Raw genomic sequence first — 19246 nt, forward strand, 5'->3', positions numbered from 1 at the left:
AACTTTTTACAATTTTATTTAAGGTCTCTCTTTCATTTACTTCTATATGTCAGGTAGTTATTACAGTCGTTCTACGAAAAAAAGGATACAAGTTTGTAGGGACCATAAGCGGATTTCTTTTTTATAAACAAATCACAGCATACAAACTAAAAAAATATTATTTCAGAAGCGAGTCCCAAAACTATTCCGACTGCTTTTAACAAAATTGTTCTCTGAACCCTTTTTCGGTGCCACATATTCATGTGGCTCTTCAATCTTTCCTTCAAAAAGAACCAAACCCAAAGTATTGTCCTTTATAAAGAACGCAAAGGGTTTGTCCACCACAAGTTGCACATTCCCTTCTATTAAAGGCACGACAAGGGCAGCAGAAGCTGCAGCGGCCACTGTTCCGTCTTCGTCAACGGATACGTACACCCTGTGGTATAAGTGGTTGATTTGGGCGGGGCCACCTTCGATGATTCCAGACAGGTTGGATTTTGACGAGAAGAGGGTTGTGATTCGCATCTGTAATTAAAAATAATATCTTAGCAGGCCCCGTGTTATTAAATATCCACAAATATATTTTTGGACTCAAACAGCACTCATTATTATAGAATTATTTTCCGATAAACTTGGGAGTTATTTATCTGATAATTATTAATTTCTGATAATTATTAATTTCTCATAATTAATACATTTTCCATAGACAAGTTCTAACTTTAAACGGAAATATTTCGTTGTCTTGGCGGGCAACAGGGTGCCCCAGATTTATTGCGGCAAAGGTAAAGGCCATGAAGTATAGTATAACTTGATCGGCACGGTGACATTTGATACTGACATTGACGTTTCAGGCAGATCCTTTATACAAAAATACGGCATGAATCCCATAGGGACAGAAAAATACATATTTTCGCAACTTAAAATATTTCATAATAATAGATAAAAATCACCAAAAACTATATTACTATGTTATACAAATAAAATGATTTATTTGAATCTCGTTGAGCTTCATTATGTAAAACGGAACTTAATTGCAATATTTGCACTAGAGTTTGTCTCTAGTTATCGACCGAATCGATTCCGCTCGTGTCGTGTCAAATCATTTCAGTCGCGTCCAATTCTATAAATAACTGTAAATTTATTCGACAGCGAAACGTGACGTACGCGTTTGCGTTAAGTCTCATTTTTATGGGATTTAGAAACAGCGCGCCAAGCGGGACGTTTCGGAAACTCAAAATCCCATACAAAATGAGACTTAACGCAAACGCGTACGTCACGTTTCACTGTCGAATAAATTCACACTAGGGGTACTAAAGTGAAGGTATATATAGATAAAAATATTAATAATCTCCAATAACGTCGATTATATTCCCTTTGCACATTTAATCAAGAATCGTAAAAAATCATTCAAATGTGCACTGTTACAACTACAACCGTATATTTAATTGCCTAACTAATGACATGTGTCAGCGTACCCATCGAGCTTAAAAATACATAAATAATCGAGTGTTCACAATCGTCACTGTTCTGATCGTCGTAAAAGACAAAATTTACTGCTTTACTTGTAAAGAAAATTTTCTAAAATGCCTATTACTATTGCCAGCTAAACCTAACCCCATGCAGATTTACTATCAGTAGCGACAATATTATTTTAGACAATCCGCTACAGCCTTCTTGAAATAGTCGTGACCCAACTTGTACGTATCTCTAAGCTCTTACTTAAGTGCCCAATCTAGTATTTTCAGTTTCATAAGCTTCGGAGCAACCAAACTTAAAAAATTAAAATGAAATATTTTACATGCACAACGCGCCCCCGACCTAAGTTTCGAATGAAGAAGTTCGATCTACTCGTATTATAATTTACTCAATTGACTTACACCCCTAAGTGGTCCGACCATATCCTCGCTATAGTCCACGGTAAACCTCGGCAACGAGAGCTGCACGTGAGACGGTTCCATCATCTTGCATATCTGCGGCAGGCTCATGTACGGCAAGTCCCTTATCAGTCCTGCCAAGCCGTCGTGGTCTTGCGGTACTAATAATACCATAGAATAACGGCCACCCTGGAAATTAAAAATTATATTTACTCTTTGGATGTATATTAAAGTGGTATTTGTATTATACTTAATTATTATAGAATATACCACTAAATCGTTTACTAATTTACATTACTTTTTTGTAGGTACTGACAACAGACAAATAAAACACCGGGTGGGGTGGATCAGTTAATTTACCGGTTAGAGGTTACGGGAAATATCGATTAGGACAAAGAGGTCAACGGAGAGAATAAAATCACATAATTTCTTACAAATCTATTAAGATAATCACTTTACCTCACCTTAAACACCTTACCTATGTATGCCTCATTCCTAGTAATCATCATATTAATTATAGTATTATCCTTTATTATAATCATTTATTGATCACGTCATTAGTTTTTGGTTCCTATAACAATATAGACCAACAAGGAAAACTTGTCGCCTTACGGTCTCACTCAGGACTTTCCCGTGCTAAATAAATGGCATACGTCTTATGACGTATTCGATGGATAAAATAAGTATACAACTATATACATCATTAAAGAAACCAAAATCGATTAAGTATATTATCATCTCAGGGTCTCTTTACACGTCGCTCTATTAAAATTTGGAACTCGCTAGCTACAGCAGACTTAGATCCAAATCATCGAACATTGAGGTATTCTCATTAATTTATATATAGTATATTACCAAAATTGAGATGTCTGATAAAGATTATCACATCATAAGATAATAAATAGCATGAGCCCTGAAGTTGGCAAAGAACGCATTAAGTTCAGCACTGATATCCATCATGCGACTTCTTGCAGGTGGCTTAGACTCGGAAGCAGGCAGCAGAGACGAGCGCCCTTGAAATGTATACAAGCTATCGCGATCTATGCTGGTATTTTCTAGATAACATACCTCATAAGGTAATTCAACGGCATGAGCCCTCAAGTTGTCAACGAACGCGTAGTTGAGCTCAGTACTGATCTCCATCATAGCGACTTGCTTCTTACAAGCGCCCTGGACGCGAAAACAGGCAGACCTTGTTAGGCTGCGATCGAAGGCGTGCTGCCAGGCGCTTTTGAAGTACAGAGCGTTGATGACGAGAACGTCTGATGATGGGGGGATGTGGGCTGGAAACGAGAATTAATAAATTAAAATAACGGTCACGGAATGCTGTACAAATAAGTCGTATTTATTCATACGCGATCGCATTCACGCATGTAAGCGGCCAGTGTATTGATTGTCACGATAATATCCTTAAAACAAGAGCACTTAAGTTCAATTTATTTCACGCCAATTTAAAAATACTTATTGTATTATAATCCAAATAAATAGAGATTTACTTATGATGATAATGACTGCCTCTTTTCCCAAAGGTAACTAAAATAATCTTAAGTTTTTGTTATATTTATTTACAGGCAGGTTCTTGTAATCAAAACAAATAACTATTAACTTTTATTAATTACGTAACTTAAGGTATCTCCTTGGACATACCAGGTTCTATTAGGGATCGTATTAGCCCCCTGGTCTGGTTGCCAACCCAATCGTTTACGATGGCAGCAGACCCTACCGGATCCAGAAAATTCAGACTGACGACTTTTGTAAGGTATACTTTTTCTATGACTCTATCGTACTCTTTCTTCAGTATCAATTTGTTCGACACGAAGACGCCATTAGCATTTTGAAGTTTGGCTGCAGTATTATTGCACTGTAACGTAACACATAGCTGGTTAAATGTTGTTCAAATAAAAATAAAATTAACTAAATTATTTGTAGTTTGATAAAGAACCAAGAATTCCGACGTAGGCTAAGGATCGTTATTTATAGATTGGGTCAGTATTATTAGCTGAAGTTTGTTTCCGTTTAAATATCAATAAGAAACATTTTTTACTTGTAACGCTGATAGATAGATATTCAGTTGTTCTCTGAACTCATTTTTATTCGGTGACAATCGTAAGGAACTTCTTATTTCAACTTCAGTGTTGCCACTTGCTCCTTCAAGGAGCATGGCCAGAGTCGATTTGATGCTCGCCGGGGAGACCACCACATTGCCACTTCGGTCTTCAGTCGTATATTTAAGGAGATCTGTGTCGAAATAGTTTAGACGAGCATTTTCTGGCCTCTTATTATCAATGCACTCTAAACTTTGAAGGTAGGCTAAGAAAACACCTGTAACAGAAATGTTAATCATAAGTTTCTGTAAAATTACACGACGACACAACCAACGGCAACCGTAACAGGTACAAACACTGATATAATAATAAATAAATAAATATTGGACATTCTTACACAAATTGACAAAGCCCCACAATAAGCTCAAGAAGGCTTGTGTTTTGGGTCCTCAGACAAGGATAAATATAATACATATAAATACATAGAAAACACCCATGACTCAGAAACAAATAGCCGTGCTCATCACACGAACAAACTGAACACCTGCACTTAAAATGATCATTACTTGGGTACCAAAATAAATACCTATGTAGTTCAAGATCTGAGCAAAATCTTGCATGGTGAAAGAAGGCAAATTTTGTTTTGATTAGACAGTAGTGATTAGAAAAAGGGGACGGCCGCTTCTCCATACAAACGTAGTCCCCACTGTCCTCTCTGGATATTGACATTATGGAAAACATTTTTACATAATTCGATGTATATTAAATTAACCATAGCTTTGCCCCCTGCGTTTGTAATATTTTTAATAATGTTAATATCCAGTGAGGAAAATGAAAGTGTAAGAAAAGGCGATTTCGCACGGGTTCTCCGCTTTGGAGCCAAAATTGTTGTATAACTCCTTGCGAAAGATTCTAAAAATGAACCCCGAGCGTGCGGTTTAAAAAGTGGAATCTTGAGCGTTGCGAGGCATCAGAGTTAACTACACATTGCTACCTAGTGAAACAATTTTTTTTTTACCACACCATTGAATGCTATAAAATGTTTATCTTACAAAATTTAAACAGCTCAAAATTGGCATCAAATGACTAAGCTACTTGTGTGGATAAAATGCAACATTCTCATCAGTTTTTGAAGGATAATAAGCCGGAGTGGTGAAAAAAAGATTTATACTTCGAAACAAAAGCTCTTAATGCCTTGTAATAGGTAACCGCACAGACTTTATTTTATAGAAACGAGTTATAAATGAGGAAGGTCAGAATGAAAACTAAGTAAGATTATTATCTGCCGGTTGTAGGTACCTACTATAAAATGTTCTTAACATAAAGTTAAAATAAAACTTACCGCACAAAATAACACGATTCATGGTGTATCGGTTCTTCTACTTGCGGAACTAATATTTAACTAAACTGAAAAACCTAATTTTAGCATAAGCTAGACAAGTTAGACTAAATTGAGTCCGTCATCGTTCGTAAAAAAAAAGATGTACCTACACACCCATACACTAACACAAACAGTACTAGACTAGTGTGACAAACAAAACAAATCTGACAATCACATTAAGCTTCGTGATTCATTCGTAACCTGTCGGCGGTTGCTTGAAACCGGTAATATATTTCGTTCTCTTTCAAGCAAGTGATTGATAGGTCAGTAAATTGGCCCCGGGATTGGAAAACCTTTAGGAAGTTTTCACGCAGGCTGCGTCCGGAAAACGCATCAGTGTGATAATGATAATCTCCTTATTTATTCGAAGCGTAGCATACCGGTTCGGCAGATTAAAATAAAATAAAAATAAAATAAAAATCTTTTATTTCGTGTAACAAGAGACACATATCTTCTTAAACTAACTAAAACTAACTAAAAATCTAAATTTCTAAATTTTAAAAATCTTAATTTATTAAAGGGCTTCACCATTTGACACTACTAGTGGGAGAGTGTAATCTTCCACAGTGTGATAAATATACACAATCCACCCTCTCGGCTATCATCTTCAGAATGATGTTGGGACTGCTCCGCACCCGACGCATCAGGGATGCGGTGCGCCCGCGCATTACCGTGTGAAAGCAATTTACGCGCGCCGCAGCGAACATACCTGACGCGCTACAGAAACGGGGCAGTCCCATCAACACCCTGAATGCGTTATTGTATTGTACACGGAGGGCCCCATAAGCCCGTTGCGTATACTGCGCCCACAGGCAGCAGGTATAGAGGGAAGTGCAGAAAGCTCTGAATAATGTTGCTTTCACCTCTATAGAGCATCCTGCAAACCTTCGAGCGATCATATTCGCCCGGACCGACAGGGCCCTTCGCTCTCTCTCCAAGTCCATATCGTCTCTGAGATCGACCGCAACTATATGCCCCAAGTACTTAAAGGAATCAACTCTTTCCAAAAGAGCGTCATTAAGGTATATAGATGGAAGCTCGATTGTATTTTTGCGGTCAGTCTCAAAAACCATATACTGACTCTTGCTCCCATTATATTTGAGGCCGTGGTCAGTTGCATACGCTTCACAAATTTTCAGCATTCGCCTGATCCCACACACTGACGCGCTCAACAACACCATATCGTCTGCATAACTCAAGTTGTTGACACATACCCCATCTATATGACATCCGACATGCGTATTGCTGAGCGTCTCAATTAACCCGTTAATATATAGGTTGAACAGTGTCGGTGAGCTCAAACCCCCCTGTCTCACTCCACACTCCAACCTATATTCGTCAGACATTGCGTTTGCCCATCGAACACTGTTGACCTGGTTCCCATACCAATACTTAAGGATATTTACAGTTTCTGGTGGAAGACCTGTGTCCTCAAGTTTTTTCCACAGTATTTTGTAGGAAACCAGGTCAAAAGCCTTGGACAAGTCCAAAAAACAAGCAATAACAGGTGTCCTCCTGGTAGTATAGTACTTCACAGTGTCCTGGTAGTATAGTGCTTCATTAAAGCCTGACCAGTAATATTATGATCACGCGCCATATTGCGGAATTTCATTGGAACTAAAAGTTTCGTACTAAACTGAACTGTCACTCTATACATTAAAAATAACAGCGCCCTCCTCTTGACAATTATCATATATTTCTAGTCGGGCATTTGGTACCTGCCAGGACCCACAGGTAAGTGTTATGTTTCGATGTAACCACTATATGTAATTCCAAAAAAAACGGCCAAGAGCATGTCGGGTCATGCTCCGTGTAGGGTTTCGTAGTTACCATTCTGTCAAAACAGGCCAAACAATGACTATTAATTAGTAAGTATAATGTACATTATAAGCATAAGGGAGTACCTTCGCAGCGCTTTGTACGTCTTTTTACTTAGAAGAGAAGATTTTGAGACCGATCATGTTCGCTATATTTCATTGAAAGTATTTACTAAGCTTTTGTTTCACGATTTTTTTTTATTTTTTTGGACCCATGGTTCAAAAGTTAGAGGGGGGGGGGGGGGGGTGTTGTGGGGGACACATATTTTTTTCGTTCGGAGAGATTATTTCTTAAAGTAATTAACTTTATCAAAAATAGTTGTTGGAGACCCGTATTCGTTTTAACGCTATCCAACGATACCCCACACTATTGGGAAAAAACATTTTTTTTTTTTACTTTTTTATCGCCATGCGTGATTTATGTATCCATGCCAAATTGCAGCTTTCTAGCACTAATGATCACGAAGCAAAGCAGAGCACGGACGGACAGAACGGACATGGCGAAACTATAAGGGTTTCTAGGTACCTATTCAGTCATCTCACGACGCCTCCAAAGAATTTTCTTCAATGGGTAAAACCGACCAATTTTTAAATGTTATTACTAGCTTTTTTTTCATTAGATACCGGTTACATACAAACCAACCCGCTGTCTGCTGACAGGAACATTCCTGGTGAGTAAATTGATGATCATTTATATTTTTTTAACCTTTTACCCGGTTGAATTGCAACCAATTGAAGTCACTGAAAATAGCTTACTCAATGTTAGCTAAGCTAACGATACGCTTTGCAGTGATTTTGTGAATGGATCACATTATTCCAAAAGGTAATTCAGAATTGGCCTTGGTCCTATAAAATAGACCTTTGTCCTGTATCCAACCAGAGGCCCGTAATATATTAATCCCATAAACAGGAGTCCGTGTATAACAAGTTAGGAAGATTGATGGGGAAATTAGATCCAATCGTATATAATATTTTAGCTTTGTTTTATTTTCCAAAATCATAATAGGTAAAAGTTTTATTTTATCTGAAGTTGAGTAATATAGATGGCACTTATAATCTGTGATAAACCTTAACTTATTCTATACTTCATTTATAATTTAAAAAAAATCTTAATCACTATAACATATTCTGTTATTGTTAAGTAGTTTCTATTGCTTCTATTAAGTAAATGCGTGAATTAAGTTATGGAAACTGCTGTGTCATATCTCATCACATCAACTTTCCTTACAGTCAGTATAACAAAATGATGCATTCTAAGAAGGGACTTAATAAAATCCCCTACCAACATAAGAAGGGACATTTTAAGAAGGAAAAACACCAGATTTATTCTCTTTCTGAACAACGTTAAAATGTTTCCTATAAGTTACGCACTGGGCGTGTGCGCTTTGAACTCCGCGGTGGTCACAAGAGGGTCCGACACCCGCCCGGTGAACAGCAGTTGTCTCGTGGCCTCATCTTCTATGAAGAACAAGAATGGTCGGTTGGCGATCACCTCTCCGGCGCTGTATTCGTCCTCGCCAAACTTATTTACTAGCGACACCTCTGCAATTAAAACATATGTAAGGTAAGTTAAAATAAAATATAAACATAACGTAATTGTACAGTCAAATAAGGCACATACTCTATGATTATTAGACGATTAATGGAAAACCTGATCTAATATACCTAAAATATAATGCTAAACTAACTGAAAACATCAACATAATCGTTATCTAGCCAATGATTAGACAACCCTCCTAAACAAAACAAGGGTAAGCAAAAATGGTTTTAAATTAAAACAAAAAACGAGGCCAGCTAATAGCCAACAAAAGTAGCGAAAGAAAAGACCGAGAAATGTTGTTCAGCTATTTTCTACTGCCAAAATCAGCTGGCAAAGTTTTTGTAGTAGTAATAAAGCACCTATCGATAATTTCGAACCTGTGACAGAGTACGCAACGCTTCCCAGCTCGTTGACTTCGATGCCGGAGCGCTGTAGAACCTTGGAAATCTTCAGTCGGTTCTGTGGAGACTGCCCTCTAGCCAGGCCGGGGAAGGATGCCGTGTCTTCAAACGCTTGCCGAATGCCCAACTGAAACAATGGTAGTCTTTATTGATAAATGTTGTTGAAATAAAAGTGCTCATGATAAATATTTGCAAACGATTTGAAAAGGAGATCGTCGATTTTCTTAAGCGTCCTCCCATCTCCAAGAAACGTCGTCCAGTTTTTTTTTATACCACGACGGTGGCAAACAAGCATACGGCCCGCCTGATGGTAAGCAGTCACCATAGCCTAAGGACGCCTGCAACACTAGAGGTATTAAGTTGAACGTATACATGTAATATATATAGGAAATTAATCGTTATAATTGCTAGATTATGATGGTGAAAACAGAATCACGAAATAAAACGTGAATTTTGAGAAATACTGCAAAAAAAACTTGAACCTGACAAAAAACTTTTATACACAAACGCGTATACTACTCACACTATTATGTTAAGTATTATGGCTTTTTTTAAAGAAAATAGACTAATTCCGACAAGTAAATGAAACTGAACTCGTATCCTCATACAATAAAAAGATATAATTTGATCATGTTTTGACAACTTATTTTAGGCAATTTTATATTCGATTTGTAATTTGAAAGTAGGGATATATGTATAAATAAATAATGAATTACACTACTGATATTTTGAATACTACCGAAACTCACTTATGTCAGCTGTGACCATACAGTTTAGTGTAAAGATAAATTCCTTAGTAAAAAACCTCACGGTTCAGGTGAAGTTAAACCTTATGTCAATGTTATAAAGATGTTGACAACGGCAACGCTGTTGTTGCGGTATCTGTACGAAAATGTATCTTAACCTATATACCCTCCTTACGCATTCAATGAAACGTATTGAATGATGATTGAATGACGGAAAATAACAATCAAATATTTTATTATTATTAGAATATTTCTAATTCCCGTTTCAATTACCCCCAGTATTATGACTATTAAAATGCGTATTGATTAATAGAATAGTATGAACTTTTATACACGCTGGTACCCAGTGGGCCGAAAATCGATGATCCCCTTTTCCAGATACATTTATATGTATTATAAATTATAAACGAACGTATGGATACTATCCATATCTCTACCCTTCCTGCTTTGTCTTGGGAATATCTTTGACAATCCCACCGTCCTAGGTCTAGGTCTAGGAGCGAGTCTTATCTGGCAGTTCCATCGCCAAGCTCGTGTCTAGAAGGTGCGAGTTCTGGCGGCGCGTGCCCGGGTGCTGATATATTTGCTGACAAGTTGAGCAAGTTTATCAAAGCCACCATGTCTGTTTTGAACTTTATCCAGAGTAGTAGGTACTTATAATAGCAATGTTGTTTCAGTATTTTTACTATATTTTTTTATATGTTAGATTTTCATAGTGTGATTTGTATTTGAATTATAGATTTAATGTCTAAATTTACCTATTTTATATTTATCGTGTAAGTGACTTGGTTTTGTATTGTAAACTAATATGCTTGAAATGAATTATATTTAAATTGAAATGTGCTAAAAGCCACATCGACCTACGGCCCGCTTGATATTGCATGGTTTTTGAGGTTACACAAACGCGTAGCCAATCCTTTAAAGTTTTATGGTTACAAATAAAAATAACTTCGGCTACATGGTTTTAACCGGTTTAGAAGTGTAAAAGGTTGCCTTCCAGGCTAATCAGAGCATTGCTTGCCTACAGACGCAAAACCAACATTATGAAAACCAGTCCTTCCATGTTGACGCTGACTATCATAGAGGAAAGGATTTTGAATAATGATAAATAAATGCAATGAATTGTTCTTACGTCTTTCAAGACTCCATCCAATATGGAGGTGAAGTCGAACTTAAATTTCGGCAGCGTGACATCAACCGTGCGCTCGGCGAGGTATAGCATTTCCGTGCGCAGGTCGCTCAGCGAGTCCATTACTCGGGGAAGGCCCTTCAAGGAGTTCGGCACTACTATGTACATGGAGAACTTTTTACCCTGAAACAAATATTTTACTCAAAAAACGAAGCTTAGGGGGCAATACACAGTCATCCGGCAGTTATACAAATTGCAGCTAGAATTTAGTTACAGACAGTAGAAACGCAGCTCAACGGGAGAGACTAACTTAAAAAACAAGAAAAAAATATAGTCTCATTCCAAAATTTCGTAAATAACAATCAATCGTAGATTGTTAAATACTTTTGAAGCGAATGTTTTTATGGTATATTTGAAGTAATAGAAATCATAAATAGGTATTCTAAAGCCTTTTTCAAATGCGAAGGGTAGGGTGACGTTAGATTTTTTTTTATTCCATGGCAGTGACGTTTCAGACCCTTCAGACGAACCCTTTTTAACAATAGTATTTTATACAATCGTGACATAATAGAGAGCTTTTCAGTCGACTACAGTGTTTAGGCAATAAAGCCTGCTGAGCTGCCTAAGTAAGGTACGAGATTGAAAAGCTTGATTATATCACTCTTGTATACAATACTTTTTCTACAAGTCATCTAAAAGAATACTTTCCTTTTCGTCGACTCTAACGGTTGAATTAAGATTTCGTATACCAAACTATAAAAATTGGTAAGTATCTCATAAGACAAAAATGTAGTACAAAAGACATAAACGCGAGAAGGACTTTACTTTAATATCGCTGAGTTTTATAATGTAAAACGGAACTCAATTACAATAGAGTTTGACCGAATTCACCGAATCGATTCCGCTCGTTTCAAATCGTTTCAGTCGCGTCCAATTGTGAAGGTATGTTTAGGTACTAAAAAATATAAATCATCACAATTGAAATCGATTATATGGCCTTTGCAGATTTCACAGCCCTATATTGTTTTTTGACATGTACCCTTCAAGTTAAAAAAAAACTATAACACTTACCAAATATGGCATCCTCAAAATCTTTGCGTCATATTTCGCTGACTCTGCATAATAAAACTTGTCCTTTACATTCATGAAGGGCACTTGTTTTTGTACAGTCGGTGTCACGTAGAAGGCCCTGGTTTTGGTAGTGTTCGGGTTGAACTGGTGCTTCCAGGTGCCCTTGAAGAACAGGGTCGTTAGGACCAGGACTATACTGCCTTTCACCTCGTCTAAAATTAAACATTCGAAACAATAAATGACAAGTCCAAAATACCGCAGTGTATCGTCTTGAAGATTTTCAACCAGTATGTGTTGCCAGTGATAACTTACGGAACAGAGACATGGTCTCATAAAAAACTCAAAGTCATTCATTGATTGAATGATAAATGAGTCCACAATCCGGATAAAACCTAGGTTGTTGACATAGCTCAGAGAGTTGCCAGACTTACGGGGCATATGACAACGTGGACAGCAGGAAAATACCCACGCCCACAGGAAGCCGATATGGAGATCTCTGAGGGAGATCTATGTCCAGCAGAGGACGTCTTTCGGCTGATATGATGAAAAAGTCCGAGCATTTTGGAGCAGATGCAGCGGTATAATCGTAGTAATCATACCCATCATAACATAGTGCACACTGCTCATCGGCAGGCATGGCATGCCCATGCACCCTGCGTACCAACAATTACTCGGAATACCTACAGGTGCACTCTTTGACAAGGACCAAGAACTTCTTAAATTTAGAATATTCAGATTCCATTATATAATGTTTTCGTCATCTTTAGCCTAAAATAAAACATACCTGACTGAACATACCTACTTAAAACTAAATAACGCTCTCAATCTCTCTACGTCCATTCATCTAGCATGGGGTAGGCCACTAAGGTTAAAAGCATTCCAGCGTTCTTCTACAACCCTCAAGCAATATATTTTTTCTCACTTTTTTCGGCTCACTTTATAAAAAAAAAAAACTTTATTCATAGTAATACAATCGAAAATATATAAAAATAATAAAATTCAAGTTACTAGGCAGAAGCCACTTACCTTCATCGATTAGATTAGGTATATTCCCGTGAGTCAAATTGGAGACCCATCCGTTGATTTGGGCCGCAGTTTCCGCGGGGAGGCGGAAGTCCACCTTCTTCAGCTCAGTTTTGTAGAATTCTTCAGCAATCGAAGAGAACCGCTGTCTCTCAGACACTGTGCTATCTACGTAGATTCTACTGCCAACGTTCAGGGTGTAGTTTGGATTTGCTAGCTGGAAAAATATAATGTAATTTTAAACCAATATTTTTTCACTACTGGACATATTTTATTTGAGTAAATATTTTGCTTGAGTACCATAGTTCAAGAATTGTGGCTACAAATTAAACTAGCTACATGGCGCTGTAAACCCACTAACATTATGCGGTAGACTGTTTTTCAAAATCTAGTGTTTGATAATTACGTTAAGTTTTACTTTAGTACGGACGCCATATGACGCCATCTACTATGGCAGTGTCTTACCTGAGCGAATAACTCGTGAACGCGAAGCGAAGCGAGGCGAAGCGGCGCGGCGCGGCGCGTCGCGGGTGAATTCAATCCTTTGATACCTATGGAAGTGTCCTACGTGGGCGATCTCCGAATGCCGTTAGGCCGCCGCGCCGCGCCGCGCCGCGTCGGATTCGCGAGTCATGGCCCACGTAAGCCGCGCTGTTAGGCTTTTAAATTTGCAGCCACAATGGTTTGCACATCTACGCCTCTAAGTATACTTATATGTATCTTACATTACTTTGTTCTTAAGATTTCTCAATAATGAATAGTGATAACACATTGCTTCGCTTCCATACACATAAATAGTTCCAGTAAATAAGAAATAAAATGATTCCACGAACCTGGAGAGAAGATATGATGGACGAGAACTTAGTCCGAACAACGGTTCTATTGACGTCAAAGCCTAGGACCGAGGCCAACTGGGCTTGAGTGGGGCCAGTCGCTGCTTCAGTTAAGATGGCCAGCGCTAGTTTCAAGCCTAAAGGCGAAAGTAGGAAGTTTTCCTCTGAGTATGCCGCTATGCGCTGAAAAAAGAAGGCAGAACGTATAACAAAGGATAACGAATTTAACCATATATTAATGTAAATAATATATATACTTAGGTTTATGTTTAAGTTTAAGTCAACCACTGGGCCAAAAAGAAACAAAAAGGCATTCTCATATCTTATAGTTATGGCATTAACTCCGCCATTTGTACTTGTATGTGCAATAAAGTTTAAATAAATAAAATAAAATAAAAATATTTTTCTGTGTATGACTAAAGTTTCCTTTCCAAAAGAGTATAAGTATATTATTAATAAATGGGCATGATTCAGGACACGTCGGGTAAGTACTATTATCTTTCTGTCATATATACTTATGTTATTATAATATACAGTCAATTAGCCACCACGACAGTACTGCACTGCATCCATAATATTATGTTAGGTATTATATAAATATACATATACGTACAGGGTAACTAGCATGTTTAGGAATATCTGATGCCTAATTTTAGTAAAAAAAGTTAAGTTACCTAGGCAAAAATCGCTTAGGTTTCGAGATTTTATTTATTTTCAAAGGAATCTCTAAGCCTAAGTCCTTGTTCTAATTAACGAATTTCATAAACATGCCAGCCTCTGTCAATCGTTAATTGTTTTGAATATAGCACGATCTAAGGCATTACTTAAACAAAGTTACTGGTCCTTTTTTTTCGTTCCGGGAAATAACCATATAAAATGGCAAAATTACCTATGTTGATATTACAAGACATGTACCGAAATGGAACACTTACATAGTTAAATTGGTTCGGGTTATTCGGATCCACGCTGTATGGGTTTTTGCATTGGATTAAATATTCATAAATGTCTTAAATTGACCTCCTCGTCTTTTCCTGTCCAGTCTGTCTGATTAATGACTGGTCTAAATACCAAGGACTAATGGGTTTTACTTCTAGAAATTAGTCAGACTTGTAACTCAATAATTAAAGGAGTACACGATTATGAGACGACTCGTGGTGAATGGCTTATCGACTAATCCATATAATACCTAGTGGCCGCGCGCCCATAGAACTCGATTCTTACTGGCTTGCCTAATTTTCAGACATTTGAGCACTTTTCCTACAGCCCATGGAGAAAAGGAAGGCCAAATTAACTACAACTTGCCCATACAACTTTATGACACGGTGCTTCTGCCAAATAGTTGCTAAATTTAAATAAGTAGGTAAGTACATGTTCTTAAAACATTATTTATTGGACTCTACGCGGAGTAAGAGGCTGAAAAATATTATGGAACAGCGTTCTTTATCAGAGTTTCAGTTCCAAGATGTTAAGCGTCGTAACAACTCTATTATTTACCTCGGACATTTCGCTTACAACGTTATCGTACCTGTTATCATTATCAGATGTACAAAACTAACCTTAGTAACCGTCCAATCAAACGAGTCGTAGTCGGCCGGCGACTGCACATAATAATCGTCGGAGTCCCAATAATCATGGTCCACCAGGGTCTCATTTGTTCCAAGTGTTGGCTTGCCCGGTTGGGCTGCGGGGAGAGGGCCAGCGTAGCCCGCTGGGGTTCCGAATACACTTTGAAGGATTTGTTGGTCGGGAACCACGTCGCATTGTGACAGTGGAGCTGGAAAAGGAATATATTCAATAACTCACAACGTTCATCAAGCACATTTTCTTAGATATTTAGGTACCCATATGTTTATGAATGTGATCGATAAGTTGTTACTTAGGGCAGCACGTCTAGTTGGGGCACCAAAACCTAATAAAAAATAATATTTATGAAACTGATAAACCTTATGTTTAATTTGTGCAATGAAATAACTTACAATTGTTTTTAGGTAGGTACGCGCCCCATTTCCCAATGACGGCAGGATTGATTATAAAAAATAGTTCTTTTTTTTAAGGAATAAAGGAACTGATGATGGGATCCTGGAGAAATTGAAGGAACTAATATTATGGTACCATCGAGCTGATCTGATGATAGACAGGTGGCCATTAGAAGGAACTCTGTGATAAAACTACGCAACCTACTTGTGTTTGGTTTGTTAGAATTGTCTTGATTGATGAGTAGGACTGTTGAAAGAAAATGACAGTCGGAGATAAAAACTTGTATGGAAAACCAAATTTTTGACAAAAAAAACTTATTTACAGGTTGTACATTTCTCTCAAAAAACTCCATTTGGTGAAGTTAACATATGTACTGATGAAGACCATAACGTAAAAGGATGGCATTTTAATTTTTTTGTTATCGGAGTGTACAATTGTGTTTTACAGTACATATGGTGCTACTTTACCGCCCTAGTGCGGTAACTAGCACTATACGTGCGTATGTAGAAAATTGAAAGGGCCATATGTACTGTAAAACGTTGTACAATACACGTGCGAAAAGGTATTTCGCAACGAGCGGCGATAAATTAAAACACGACCGAAGGGAGTGTTTTAAATCGACACTTACTGTACATATGGTGCTACTTAACCGAAAATGTCGGATATTTTAAGGGTCATATATACTGTAGAACGTTGTACGATACACGCGCGAATAGGTAATTCGCAAGTCGTGTGGATTTAAAACACTCACTTCGGTCGTGTTTTAACTACCTAATATACTATTATTTAAATAAAATCATTTGTAGTGGACATATTTATTATTACGTCTCGCTCGATTAACAAAACGTAAATCGAAGTTCGACCTCTTGGGAGTAATATTATTTTGAAGAAGAAAAATTACGATGACTGCCCTTAAATATATATTATTATTCCTAGGAAGATGACCTCTAAAGTCGGATATTATTTGCAATGGACATGAATAAAACCAGTTTCACGCTAATTACGTCTATAGCTAGCAAAGCGCGGTTTATATCATAGCGTCCAAACGTAACATACAATATATATAATAATTACCTACTGTAAGGAATAGCTCGTATCGTACTTATTTGTGTCAAGCTCTTCAACCTTTCGACCTGATGATGATACTGTTAATCGTGTATTCACTACAAACATTAGTCATATAGGTACATATCTATATTTAAAGATTTAAGCAAATGTAATTATATGGACCCAGTTATTTGCATACAGCGTCTTGCAAGCGTCAAGCAAGAGAACAGCTTATCGCGTTGTTAAACTAGAATTCGTATTTGAACATGTCATGAGGAAAAAAACAACTCAACCAAAACTGAAGATGTGTTTCTACTACTAATTGGAATTATAGTGACTAATGATTCAGTCCATTTGAGCGACATAACTTTGTGTTTGTGTGTACATACCTCTATAGTTTATAATGTAGGTATATATACAACATATATACTCAAGACAACTCAAAAGCAATGAAAACCAGTCAGCGGCTATGAAGGAAAGTTAGCACACAAATTAGCCCATTTTTATCGCAATTAAGTGTATAGGTGTATACAAGTTGGCAGCGATTTTGATAGCCCAGACTGTGCAAGTGTTATTTTATACGTCAAACTTGATGAGACTTGTGTGTTAGGTAGAGAACTTACTTTAATACCGACCCTAGACTGCTTAGAAACAGAAAGGAGATGTTTTGGTGGAAATTTGTAATCATATATCAAGTGACAATCAAGAAACAAGCCTAGTATGTGAGCATATAGGTACAATCATTACGAGAGTACGATAAACAAACTTACCGACAAAAAGTATTAAACACAGCATTAAAGTCATCTCGTCAAACAAGGAAAAACACAAGACAAATAGTTAAGTTCAAGGTAGAGATTTTATATTCAGAAAAATTAAAATTTTATATTCAGAAACACTTCTTCTAAACTTAATAAAAACACTATATCGTCGATTGTTAGGTATAAATGAGCATTTTGTTTTGTTTTATTTTATACGGAACGTGTGGACATGATGAAGTGCAGACCGCGACTGAACTTGATGACCAGGAGGAGCGTGTAATAACGACCGGTTCGTTGGGTTGTTGACGCGAGTTTAACGGACGTTTTCAAGACCCTTTCATAATATCCTTTTAGACCATGTTCACCACCTATTACGGATTTTATAACTAGTACCTCAGGTGTAAAACATTTTCTATTTTATTACAAAGTTTATCTAAGTTATCTCAGTTTTATATTCAAAGATAAGCAGTCTAACGACAATAATAAACTAATTTATCCGATGTGGGTATTTTCTTGTATATATATTTAAATATAAATATGTATGTATGTATATGTAAATATTCAAACCTGCTTGGATTCCAGCCGAGTTCATGCACCTTGACATTCACAGTGCTCTTATATAAAACCACCAAACCAAACGTGATGATTTGATTTAATAACCAGCTCAAACGCATCATAATTATCAGTACTAATTAGAGAGGTTAGTAGACGGTTCTTCGTACCATGGTTCCATGTACCTAAACACAGTCCTCTGTTTCCCCCAATATTTTTATATCAACTCTCTAGTTGACGTGCCCCACCCTCCCGTGTGACTTTTAGATAACTTAATTGTTATAAGAATTAGGTATTTACAAGTTAAGTGCGCCCAAAACACTACGAAAGCATGTACCTACGCAATAAAAGCAATAAGGATCACTCTTACATAAATTAATCAACGAAATAGGAGATCATTACGTGGCATTTGTACTTATGTTAACGGCACCAATCATGAGACATTTAAAAGAAAAATTGGAGTATTTTTGATATTTCGCCGACATCTGTAAAATTTCTACCGCTTTATGCTTTAAAAGTTGAATGTCCAATTCGTCTTCTATGTTTTCTATGTATTTCATGAAAGCTACTGCAATTGGTTTCAATATTATTAACCAATTAAAACTATGTTTTTTTGCTCCAGTCATGGGATGTATGGCGTCGTTAAGTTTCAAACTTACAAATATCAATGAAAAATTAAACTTGAGCAGCTCTTTTGCTCTTGTTTATGGTAAAATGTTGTCAGCGTTTAAAAACCGATGGTAAATACTTGCTTTACAGGATTTGTCTATACCATCCCATTACTGGCCGCGTAGCCAACCTGCATATCGTTCACGCTCCGTGAGGAACGAAACGCAACTGTCAAAGTCGCACTAATATGGAAGAGTGATAGAGAGAGATGACTACGCTACGCTACGGAGCGTCGTAGACAACGCGGCCTGGTACCTGAGGGTCTACCGGGAACCACGTTTAACGTGTTGCCTCCCTGTCACACTTACGTACGAATTTACAAGTGCGATAGAGAGGCAACACGTCGAACGTGGTTCGCGGTAGGCCCTCTGTTCCATTATAGGGGTGTTTACTATAATTGTTGG

At 37.3% G+C, this 19246-nt stretch overlaps 1 protein-coding gene across 1 annotated transcript; it reads right to left on the reverse strand.

Annotated features, from left to right (window-relative positions):
• LOC133515652 (uncharacterized) lies at window positions 1–17927 on the reverse strand. The gene is made up of 13 exons (XM_061848222.1): window positions 17634–17927; window positions 15396–15613; window positions 13840–14022; window positions 13010–13223; window positions 11984–12195; window positions 10916–11095; window positions 9014–9164; window positions 8462–8638; window positions 3898–4175; window positions 3501–3714; window positions 2922–3136; window positions 1857–2042; window positions 1–504 (listed from the first exon to the last, which is right to left on the reverse strand). The coding sequence occupies exons 1-13, from the start codon at window positions 17665–17667 to the stop codon at window positions 163–165; spliced, it is 2604 nt and encodes an 867-aa protein (XP_061704206.1). The 5' UTR covers window positions 17668–17927; the 3' UTR covers window positions 1–162.
• Between the last annotated feature and the right edge of the window lie 1319 nt (window positions 17928–19246).

This window comes from Cydia pomonella, chromosome 2 (assembly GCF_033807575.1).
Source record: "Cydia pomonella isolate Wapato2018A chromosome 2, ilCydPomo1, whole genome shotgun sequence".
In the NCBI taxonomy this organism is placed as follows: domain Eukaryota; kingdom Metazoa; phylum Arthropoda; class Insecta; order Lepidoptera; family Tortricidae; genus Cydia; species Cydia pomonella.

Bases quoted from the DNA above. Each gene is read 5' to 3' on its own strand.
- LOC133515652 (XM_061848222.1), bottom strand. From the start codon at position 17,667: ATGACTTTAATGCTGTGTTTAATACTTTTTGTCG. The intron at 14,023-15,395 runs GTTAGTTTTGTA...TTCTTTTTTCAG, and splicing joins TTGATTGGACGGTTACTAAG to CGCATAGCGGCATACTCAGA. The intron at 11,096-11,983 runs GTAAGTGTTATA...TATTTGTTTCAG, and splicing joins TTTTGAGGATGCCATATTTG to GGTAAAAAGTTCTCCATGTA.